We start from the raw sequence: 12,017 nt of genomic DNA, 5'->3' as shown, positions 1-12,017 counted from the left end.
GATGTTGGGGCTGGGCTGTTCAGGGCCGGGGGCAAGTGTATTGCAGCACTTTTTCTTGATGAAAAAACAATCAATAGTTGTCTTCATTTTGAATTATCAGTATGTTTTCTGGTTGTGATGTTTCAGTAAAGATACACACAGAGACAGACTGGCTAAATGTCAGCTGCACCGGTGGGACCAATGAAAATGTTTAGCCACACTTGACAGATTATAGGTCGCATGTGTGACCAAAATGTTGGCACTCTGAAACCCTATAATAATAATATAGAATGTAATAAAGAAAAAAAAGGATGGAGTCAGTAGGTATTCATTCAATACTGAATGATAAAAAAAACATCATACGGTGCAATATGAATATATGAAAATATTGTGGTGAAAACTGGATTATCAACAATGAATCAATGAGTCGACCAAGAGTAAAATAATCTGCAACTATTTTGATAATCAATTTATTGTTCACTGTTCAAGCAAAAACACTTTGAACTCACTGGTTCCAGCTTCTCAGACGAGAGGATTTGCTGCTATTCTCTCAACAAACTGAACGTGTTGGAGCAGTACTGCCACCTGTTGACAATTGAGTAGTGTGAAATGTGCATTGTGTCAGTTGTGCACACGTGCGTGTGCATGCAACACACAAAACAGCTAACCCTAACCCTAACTGCAAGTTGGTTTGCTCAAAATGAAAGAACATTTAACATCCTGTCAGCGGGAAAAGAAGTACCTTTATCTTAAAGCTGTACAAATCGTCAACATTGGTGGGGAAACACATGAAGCGTGGGGTGGGGGGGGGTCCGGGGGACCTCCCCAACATCAAACACTTTATTTCCTGCATTCTGGTGAATTTTTCCCCTATGGTGCTAGTGGAAATGTCTTTATTTATGTAAAGCAAAACACAAAATTCAGGCGGCAGGTGACAATTCAATGTGGCACTTATTCACCTCAATGATACATTATTTCATTTTAAATAATTAATGAACCTCTGGATTTAATAGCTCATATAATTATTTGAGGATTATCAGTCAGGATTTAGCACTAGTTCAAATGACAAAGAGAAGACAAGAGCCTGCATCTCTTAAAACGTTTTGTATGGTATTCCATCATTATGGAGCATAGTTAAAAAAGGCTGCGCTGCCTAGTTTCTTGAGCGTATAATTGTGTGTAATTAAAAACCCAACAGTAGAAGATCTGAGAGCTTGTGAAGGCTTTTAAAAAAAATGTTGTCGATCCAAAATAAATGTATGGATTATTTCTCGCCTCGAATGTTTTCAGAAACACATTTCAGTGAACTATTTACGTGAAATAAGAGAAAAAAGTTTCCAAACGAGCCGCCATGTTGTTTCCGGTTTGAAAGCTGTGAGCAACAGCCCACGGAGGGAAAGCATTCGTCCAATCAGGTGGGAAGAGCCCCTAAAAAACACCCCTGTGGACACGTACCATTACACAGAAGACAGCGTGGCTCTGTGACTACCTCTGTCCCCCATTCCGCCTCCGTATCTTTTATACAGAACAGCAGGGCGGAATAATGGAAGAACACTCCCACCTTGAACAGGCTGTGAAAGGGATGAGGCTCCAAACCAGAAAAACAGGGAGCGAAAGCTGAGAGAGGCTGAATCACTGAACGAGAGAGGTTGAAATATACTTAAAAACTAAATGATATTAAGGTGACACAAAACAGTTGGACTGTTTTGTGTCACCTTAATATCATTTAGTTTTTACCTTAACTGAGTAGGTACCCTACTCAGTTAATCAAAAATAATCTAGATAACATGCCAACAACTTTTCATTCATTCAACCTTTATTGAAATCTTGAGGAATCATTGAGGGCATGCCCTCACTTTCCATGATGTCAAGAGTACATCAAATAGAATTAATACACAGAACAAAATTAACAAATTACAAGAAGCAAACGGCCAGACAACAATAGAGCAATGTTAAAAACAGTTACATTCATACACGGTGTGTTTCCGTGTAACGTATGGGCGGATGCCTCTCTCATCCAGCAGCCTTGTTATGTCTGTAGAACGTTACACTACGTTGTCTTTCATCCCGTCATCTACCGCTTTGTTCTTTCTCACCGCGGACGGACAGCAGCTCCCGCACCTCGGAGTCTCACCACACATCCACACACGTATCTCTGCTGTCAGAAGGAGGCGGGGTCACGCGTCATCAACGCGTCATCAGTCACACTGCGCATGTGTTATACCCTGTGGTCTTAATGCTCAGGCTGATCGGACTCCTTCAAAAATATTCCTTAATCCGGATCATGATCTGGATCGCCACCAAAATCGAATGGATTGTTCATTGATCCATACCCCACCCCTCCAAACAATTTTATTCAAATCCATCGCGAACCTTTGGAGTAATCCTGCGAACAGACAAACAAACCAACCCACAAACCAACAAGGAGGTAGGCGGAGGTAACAATGTGATTTGGAATGTAGCCACAGTTCTTCAGAATGGTGATGGGGGTAGTGTAGGAGGGCTCCTCCTGAAGTCCACGGTCATCTCCACAGTTCAGGAGCGTTCAGCTCCAGGTTGTTCTGTCTGCAGACTCGTCACCGTCCCGGATGAGGTTGATGACCGTTGTGTTGTCTGTAAACTTCAGGAGTTTAACAGACGGGTCTCCTGAGGTGTAGTCGTTAGTGTAGAGGGAAAAGAGCGGTAGGGAGAGCACACATCCCTGGGGGGCACCAGTACTGATGGTCCGAGTGCTGGATGTGATTTTCCCCAGCCTCACCTGCTGTGATGTTCTTCAGGTGGGTCAACACCAGTCTCTGGAAGGATTTCATGACCAGCGACATCAGGGCGACGGGCCTGTAGTCATTTAATCCTGTGATGGAGGGTTTCTTGGGGACCAGGATGATGTGGAGCGTTTGAAGCAGGAGGGGGCTTCACACGGCTCCAGTGATCTGTTGAAGATCTGCGTGAAGATGGGGGGGCCAGCTGATCAGCACAGACTCTCAGACAGGAGGGAGACACGCAATCTGGGCCTGGAGCCTCCCTGATCTTCTGTCTGTTAAAGAGCTGACACACGTCCTCTACACAGATCCTGAGTGCAGGTGGGGGTTCAGTGGGGAGGGGTGAGGGAGGTGCAGGGGGTTGTTTGATGTCAGAGCGGGTGAAGGGTGTGAATGTGGGCTTGTCATACCTCCAGTAAAACACATTCAGGTCAACGGCCAGTTGATTGGACGCTTACGGGTTGGGAGGGGTTGGTCTCCTGTAACTGGTGACGTCCTGCAGGATCCTCCTCACTTCTTTAGGCTCGTTCACTGAAACCTGGTTGAACAGGAGTCTGTCCCCACTCCTGTAGGCCTCCTCCTTGACCTGAGAAAGCTGCCTGGGTTCTAAGTTTTGCAGTAAACCAGGGTTGCATAAGGTTTTAGTTGGCACCCAAATGTCCTCGCAAAAGCTGATGCAAGATGTCACAGTGTCAGTGAGCTCACCGAGGTCTGTAGCTGCAGCCTCAAAAACACTCCAATCAGTGCAGTCCAAGCAGGCCTGTTACTCCAGCTCTGCCTCGTTGGTCCATCTCTTCACAGTCTTTAATACAGGCTGAGTAGATTTAAGTTTCAGCCTTTAAGTCGGGAGAAGATGAACCAGACAGTGACCAGAGAGTCCCAAAGCTGCACAGGGAACAGAGCGATAGGCGTCCTTTAATGTTGTATAGCAGTGGTCCAGTGTGTTATTGGTATTATTGATATGCTGTCGGAATTTAGGGAGTTCTTTGCTGAGGTTTACTCTGTTCAAGTCCCCAAGAACGATGAAGAGGGAGTCTGGATGACTTTTCTCCATGTTGGTAATGTGATCAGCCAGGTGTTGTAACGCCTCACTAACACAGGCCTGAGGTGAGATGTGAACACTGGCCAGAATAAATGAGGAAAGCTCCTGCAGTGAACAACATTCTGTAGTTTAGTTCTATGAAGATAGTGAAAGTTGCTAGGTGAGGACTGCATGTTTTCTTCAAGACTGTGACATCTGTACACCAACCTTTGTTTGTGTAAAAGCAGATTCTGCCTCCCCGTCTTTTCCCCCGATAGCTCCATTACGTGGTCCGCTAGAAGGAGCTGGAAGCCCAGTGTGATGGAGGGAAGTGTCTGGGATGTGCTCACCAAGCATGTGCTCATCTGGCAGGCAACATCCCTCGTTTCTGTTACCTGTTGTGATGTGCTGCTGGCCTGCATGCGGGAAACAGTTATAGTTTACTAAAACATCATCTTAAATGTGTCTACAAACAGCGTAAAAAATAATAACTCAGTATATACAATACAATAAATCTGTTTTATCAAGTATGGATGAAGATTACACAGAACATTTGACTTCAAGTGTAACTTGTGTTGTGATGTACCAAAAGCTTCTAAATTCAGTACAGGTTTGTGGTGCAAAAGTGCCATTTTCCAAGTGAGAGTGTTGTTTGTAATGTAATACGAGATTACATGACCGAAACAGGAGACACCTGGTTCTGCTGACAGCATTCCAATATGTTACACTGGAACTTCATGCCTGTACATGGTTCCAACACCATTATCAAGTTGGCAGGCGACACAACAGTGGTCGACCTCATCAACAACACCGATGAGTAGGCCTACAGAGAGGAAGTCCAGCACCTGGCAACATGGTGCTCTGATAGCAGCCTGGACCTCAACATCAAGAAGACCAAGGAGCTCATCGTGAACTTCAGGAAGACCAAAGGTGGCACACACTCTCCCATCAGTACCAAAGGGATGGAGCTTGAGCATGTCACCAGCCCCAAAGTTTCTGGGTGTCCACTAGTCAAATTGCTCTAGTCATAAATCAGAAATAAACATGAATTAACTAATTTATTAATCAAAATCAATTTGTGAAAGTGTATAGGGCCTTAGAACATTATAATGGAAGTATATGATGGCCATTTCCATGCTTGATTATGTCTCATAAGTTGTTGCAGCAATTTTGGGGTTGACACCATTTGTTACACAGATTTGGTGCTAAATTTAACAATTTTTTTAGTGATGAATAATCATAATAATGTGATAATAATAATATGCCTAGATGGCTAATGTCTTTACTAGGCTATATTTTCTGTTATGATTTGATTTGCTAAACTGAACTCGTTTGTAATGTGGTAACAGCTAATAATGTTTGCTACTTCAGTAATTACCTAATATTAGGGACATCAATAATCTCAATGATCTCCACCAGGAGGATAAAATGCTCCCATGCAGGATGTAATTTATGACACTGAGGCTTCACGTTTATCGACACTGACCTCTTTATTGCATTATTTTGATTTGGCGTGGTTTGATTTGACGTTATTTGTATTGTATTATATATTCAACAAAAAGTGTATATTTTTGGTAAGTTTTGAAGCATTTTATTAAAAAGAATTCAACATCAACAACGGTGTAAACATTTGTATCCAACATATCTAAATTTATAACTAAATATCTTCAAGCGGCGCAAAATAAAACTCACTTCAGCAACGCTGCTGGACAAAATCCTCGGGGAAACAGGTCAGTATGGTGTGGCAACTGCTCTGTCTCAGACCAGAAAGCACTGCAGACGGTGGTGAAAACTGCCCAACACATCACGTTCTCTCCTTCCTGTCATCAAGCCTTTCCAGCTCAAGCGCTGTCTGTGGAGGGCGCCCAGCATTGTCAAGAACCCCTGACCCCAGACTGTGTGCTGTTTCCTCCCCTTTCCTTCCCCTCAGCTGTCACCCTGCTGAACTCTGCACCTTGTTGACCCCCCCCCCCCAGCACCCTACTGCTCATACTGCTCATACTCTATTTGTCTAGTCTATTCATACATCTTACTGTTTATTCCGAATTATATTTATTCTTTATTCAAAGTTAACAGTGACAACAACAGGGCTTGAGAGAAAGAAACAAGGTGATATTTTGGCTAGAATAGATTCACTGAAATGTTCAATATAATCTGATAATTAAAACCCCTAAAATATCAACCATTTTCACTGACTGAAACAATGCCAAATAGTTACGGTTTTCTTTGCCAAAGATAAGACTTTTAGTCAATTCAAACTTGACTAAAAGACAGGATGAGGTTGATGAAATATGCTAAAAACTGACAAGCATGTTTGACACGGGACTAAGATTAAACTAAATACAAAAAAATAAAAAAAAGGCTGACAAAATGAACACTACTCTGCAAATGTCTTTGTCTCAGTACCTGTAGGCTACTATGTGAAATGACAATAAAGTTGAATCTAATCTAATCTAATCTAAAAACTGCAAGGAGCAATTGTGTCACTAATACTAGTGCTGCAGTAACGCTAAGTGTATCTGTGATCATGATAGTCATATTGGCCTCAGCCTAACTTTACACATAACTACTGCCCAACGAGCTGCTACAGCTCCCGCGTCTGAGCAAGGTAGCAACTGTGTGCTAACGTTAATCAAAGTTACACAACATTACCAAGCAAAGGAATCAGTGTTTCTGAAATTCCCTACAGTTTGTTTTTCACGTGTATCTTCAGGGCATGTCTATTTAGTACATTTACATACACACCAGAAGCAACGCACACACACACCGGTGAGGATCACGGCGCAGGAGATGTAACAACAAAGCCGGCTGAGCTGGCGTTGTACTATGAAAACAGAAAGCAACATAAAAAACAGTTCTCCACATCCAACCTACTACGCTTGCTATTTAATTAGCTTCAGATGAGGCTTAAGGTTCACACAGTTTCTCTCATTATCACAAACTCCAACATTGCTCCAGTGTGTGGGTGTAGAGGAGTTCATGATTCCACTTGCCATTACTAGCTCTGTCTTAATGATTTTAAATGTATGTACACTGAATTTAATTTAGTATTTGTCATCTGTTTCAATATCATGTTATTTACTTTATTATTTACTTCATTATTTTATTATTATTATTTATTTTAGATATTATTTATTCTGTTGTCTGATTATAGTGGAGGTTACCATGGAGACCTTTGTGTGTACGTAGCATGAGCGCCCTCTGCTGCGCCCCTGCAGACTTGGCAGGTGCGCCCCACATCTTGTCAACAGTCGATCCGTCCTCGAGGTTTAGTTTTCAAGTGAATCCGACTGTGTGCCGACCCTCGCTGAGAAACAGTTGTCCAGTTGTTGTGAGGACATTTCAGTCAAAAATAAATGTAATCCACTGGGTCTTCATATCCAGATGATGGCAGTACATGAAGATGTTTCTGTTGGTTCCTGCAGCCAACAGAACAAGTAGCGTACTTTGGTCTTACCGTGTTACTAGGTCGGCGATAGCGAGGAAATAACAATGGCGGACAGCGAGGTAGATTCACTAGGTATTCCGACATGGTCATCTAGCTCGAGGTAGTGTTCATCGGACAGGGAGGCTAATCTGTCTAGCCCTTTGGTACACACGTTTTCTTATAGATGGAGCAGGAGAAAAAGACAGAGGATGGTATTTTCTCATTCTTTGGTGGTCTCTAGACACACTGGGGACACGGGTATGATGAAAAGTCATGAAAAACTGTATTTTGCATAATATATGACCTTTAATGTAAAAGGGGGATCACAGTGCTCTGAGCTTTTTCAGGCACAGAAGACAGGAGAGAGGGAAGATCAACTGGAAGCTACACAGACATTGCTCACGTTTTACTGTTGCAAGACCAATAGAAAACCAAAGCTCTTTCCTGAATGCCGTTTTTCCTTTTCTATAGTTAGAATCCTGGATTGATTTTGAGACGACGGGCCCCCGGGTGAGGTTTTAATTCGACACACGTTTCCACTGACAGTGAGTGATAATGTCTGTCATTTAACACCTGGTTGCAATAGCCAGGGCCTGAAAGATGTCAGAGCCAACATAACATGCACCAAGGTTATTACCAGTCAGAGGGAACGCACCCCACAGGGCTGACGGACGCTCACAGGCAAACAGATTGGCAGCGCCCACACACCACCTGACACCTTATTCAAGGACTTTTCAATAATCTTCAATGTCTTCCCCCAAATTGTAAGGTGTAGTGTAGTGTAGTGTACAGTGCATACTCTAGGTAAAACTAACCCAGACTTTGTCATTGAAGGTTTCAGCATGGTGTCTGAGGCAGAAGTCATGTCATTCTATTAAACCTCCTGAATTCTTGATTTTCTTCTAAGATTTAGACTTTAGGGTGTGAATGCACGCAGAACACATCGCAGTTGGAATGTAATCAGGCTCACCAGAGTACGGTATAGTATGCAGATCTGAACACAGTGAGGTCTGTTTGGACTTTGTCACTCTCTAAACTACGTCACTTGACTTCCTTAGAGACAGCCTTGCACATCCTGGCTCATGATTACCTGGGTTGTATGCAAATTATAGTGCATATAATATAGTTTTTGTAGTAATAAGTACAAACAGTAAATGAGTCCTCGTTATGTGCAACAATATATCCCACAGTTATGGAATGTTAGTCAATGTACAGTCTTTTTAGTAAAAACATCCCCCTTTTGGTTTCCTCAGATGTCTTTTTTTGTCTGAGTCGCAGAGGGATAGTAACACAAGGAGGGAATTTTGTACTGAAAAGACTGAAACTTTGGAAGATATCCAGTTTATTGGTCACAGACTGTTGAAGTCTCACATTAGCTTCCTATAAACTTTAGATTGCATTTTTACACAGAATAAGGACTGTGAATGTTTTCCACCATCACTTGCACTGAAATTGATATGTCAACAGATCTCTTCAGGGCTAGTAGAACAGGACAAACTAATATAACTATTGTTTTAAGACCAACTTCAGAAATTGTGAACCTATCCTTCAATCTGGTTCTATCATTAAAACTTAAAGGTGCAATTTAACATTGATAACATTCAGCCACTAGATCTTGCATTCTCCTTCCTCGCTCCATGGCATTAACTTCAAAACAAGTGGTTGCCAGTTTGTTGCACAACCTGAATATTTTATGGTTGACTGGAGTGAGACTCAGTCAGTCATGTCAAGTGGTGAATCTTTTGTGGTAAAGTTATGAAATCATTTTACAACATGTAGCTATAGGCCTACATTACGTGTGTGTTCCCCCCCCCCCCCCCCTCCCCCAATGCCGTAGTTATAACTCACACAGGCTCCGCCCTTTACTGGACTCTATGGGTAAAACTGTCCTCCAATCATGCGCACGCATTCACCAACTGAAATTATCATAAACGTAGCCTGCCAATCAGGACGTGCCTACCTGAATATGTGTGGACCCCACAGTATATAATACAGTGCTCCTTCCTGTCAGTCATCCTTTCCTCTTCAGCGGTCAGCAGTTTGCCTACTGACTGTTAATCTCCATGGATGGAGACGCCGCTTCAAGAACCTAGCCATTGTCTGTTGTGCCCCAGCCTCATTGCCGGAGTGGATCTTCAAGGACGCCTGTTTCCAGTGCTTCAGGGCGGACCATGCAGAAGAGAGTGTTCTGCAACCTCCAGACTGCCTGGCCTGCCGGCCAATTCCCAAGATTCAATGCAAGCAGCGGTGGGATCAGTTCCGACAATGCAACGTGATGCTCCGCTGTGATGATAGTGACCCGGAGTCTGAGCTCGACGCCATCGAAGTCCCCACTCCAGCCACTAATGCTCCGCTGCTGCCTCCTGCTTAGACACCGGCTTCATCTGCAGATGATGGCGTCAATATTTCCTCGGGCTCCTCAGCTTGCCAAAGCCCACCACCGACTTCGATTCGCCGGGACTGATAAGCCGTCTCTGGCTCGGCCAGCTCAGACGGCCTTCGTCTCGCCTTAACTTCCGCATTATCGTCCAATTTGTTGATGCGCTCTGGCCACAACCATTGAAAAAGAGAGCTCCTGTGGCAAGTATGGTTGATTTTCTCAGGGGCAGGGTTGCACAGAGGCGTCTTGCTTCGGCATGCCCCCCATCAATGAAGACCTCGCGGCCCACCTGCTTCCACAATCAGCGGGCTGGTCAGAGAGTTTTAAGCCGAAGCATAACGCTGTTATGTAAATGGTAAATGGACTTGTATTTATATACCCTCTCTAGTCTGCTGACCACTCAAAGCTCTTTACACTACATGTCAGCATTCACCCATTCACACAGGATCTAATCTAAATTCTCATTCACACACCGATGGCACAGCCTTTGGGAGCAATTTAGGGTTAAGTGTCTTGCTCAAGGACACTTCGACTAGTGCCCGGAGGAGCTAGGGATCGAACCGCCGACCTTCCTATTGGTGGACGTCCTGCTCTACCCTCTGAGCCACAGCCGCCCCAACAGCAATGCTATGTGACAGTCAAGTGCTGGAAAATGTTGACAAAATATTTCAACTGGGAACGCAGCTGGCTGAACTGACTGACTGTTAGCGGACCAGCCCTGGAGGGGTCTCAGGAGGCGGGGGCAATAGGCGCGATGCCCACATGGGCCATCCTCTCCAGGCTTGGCTCCTGAGAGGGACAGGCTGAGGAGGCCTGGACTGTCTGTACAGGTTGTGCAGACCATCCAGGTGGCAAGAGCAGGATCCACAATTGCCTGTTACATGTCAAAGTGGTTGTGGTTCCAGCGTTGAGTGAGGAAAGAAGGCTAGATCCCCTTCCCTCTACAGTCGTGTCTATTCACTCTTTTTTACAGTGTTTATGAAGGACCCCTTTGAGCCTCTAGAGCGTTCCTCCTTGAAGGCGTTGTCATTCAAGAGAGCATTGGTACTGGCTTTGACTTCAGCTAAGAGAACATGTGAACTAACCGCCCTGTCGGTGCACCCCAGTTGCTTGAGACTTCGTGTCGACCGTAGCAGGGCTACTCTCAGACCGAACCCCTCCTTTGTTCCCAAGAAGTTGAGGAGTTCATTCAGGTTGAGAGTCATACAACCAGATGCTTTTTGTCCTCCACCCCATGCGGGAGACAGGGAGGCAGGATGCCCTATTTGTGCGTTGACATGTTATGTTGAATGCACGGCCCCCCTTCAGGCACACTGACCAGTTGTTTGTGTGCTTCGATGATGGTGTGGCCGGTGGAGCCCTTTTCGAGAAGCACCTGGCGGAATTGCTTTGTGAGTGCATCGCCCCAGTAGTCCAGTAGAGGTCAGAGCCTGTGTGAGTTTGAACGAAGGTTACAATATTGTAACCATAGTTCTATCAGCACAAGTGGAGACCTCTACCAAGGAGTTGCTCCTGCCGTATACTGTGGGGGCCGCATGTAGGCGTGTCTTGATTGGCTCGATACAATTATGCATAATTCAGTGGACGAATGCTTACGTGTGATTGGAGGAGAGTACCACTCATAGAGTCCAGTAGAGGGCTCTGCGTGTGCATATAGAACTAGCGTTGCAATATCGTAACCTTGTTTCAGCAGGGAGATCAGTTGTTCCAGCAGCAACAAAATATAACTCACCAAAACTGTCTTGGTATGTCTTTCCAACAATCACCAACTCTGGTTTGGTCGACCACCCTGAATCCCCTCTCATGGGCATCTTCGTTATACATTGTTTGAGGGAACTATAACGTTGGGCAACAGGTCGCCATGCTAAGATGCTAACATATCTCCTCAGGGGTTGAAGCTGTAATTTTTCTCATTTTGATGATCTAACCGGTGACAACACATTAGTTAAGGTTGTAAGGACTTTGGCTGTTGGTAGTTGTTGTTGGTTTTGTTTAAATATGCCAAATTGTAATTTTTATGGGTTATTGTTGTTCGGACGATGAGACACCAGTGTCATTGCGGCCAGCTATGACAGAGGCAGCTTCCTTTTATCGCTGAGCACTGGGATTGGTAGCGGAGTGAAGCCGGCCGCTTACTGTCAAACGTTTTCCACACTGCTTTCCACACTGACAACTTGATCACTGATGAAAGAGATACCACGACATACCAACGTTGTTACACTATTGGCTCACAAGTCTCGTTAGACAAATGTCACATAAATTTCAGAGAGATAAAACATTAATTTTAGACCCGTCAATTTTTAAAAAAATGATTTATTCACAATCATAAAATTAAATTTTTAGAAAAGCCATACTTCAAGTTCAAGATCAAGTTCAATTTTATTTTTCCCTGCAGGACAATTGGTTTGGCAGCACAAGGTGTGACATAAAACATAAAGACAACATGAAATC

The 12,017-nt window shown here is 44.0% G+C and overlaps 1 protein-coding gene across 2 annotated transcripts in view; it reads right to left on the bottom strand.

Moving 5' to 3' along the window:
* The window catches only part of kcnk10a (potassium channel, subfamily K, member 10a), a 47,484-nt gene that overhangs the window by 25,753 nt on the left and 9,714 nt on the right, over positions 1 to 12,017 (bottom strand). Inside the window, exons 1-2 of one of the 2 annotated variants that reach the window (XM_074615459.1) lie at positions 5,452 to 5,690; positions 3,988 to 4,175 (exon numbers count right to left, since the gene is read on the bottom strand). The exons of the other annotated variant lie outside the window; for it this stretch is intronic. Coding sequence (XP_074471560.1) covers positions 3,988 to 4,116 — 129 coding nt within the window. The 5' untranslated portion in view covers positions 4,117 to 4,175; positions 5,452 to 5,690. Of the gene's footprint in view, positions 1 to 3,987; positions 4,176 to 5,451; positions 5,691 to 12,017 lie in introns of those variants that run through there. 2 annotated transcript variants of the gene reach the window in all.

The sequence above is a fragment of the Sebastes fasciatus genome, chromosome 18, assembly GCF_043250625.1.
Source record: "Sebastes fasciatus isolate fSebFas1 chromosome 18, fSebFas1.pri, whole genome shotgun sequence".
In the NCBI taxonomy this organism is placed as follows: Eukaryota; Metazoa; Chordata; class Actinopteri; order Perciformes; family Sebastidae; genus Sebastes; species Sebastes fasciatus.
The sequence above is the reverse complement of the archived record's forward strand: the minus strand, read 5'-3'. Positions and strand labels throughout refer to the sequence as shown.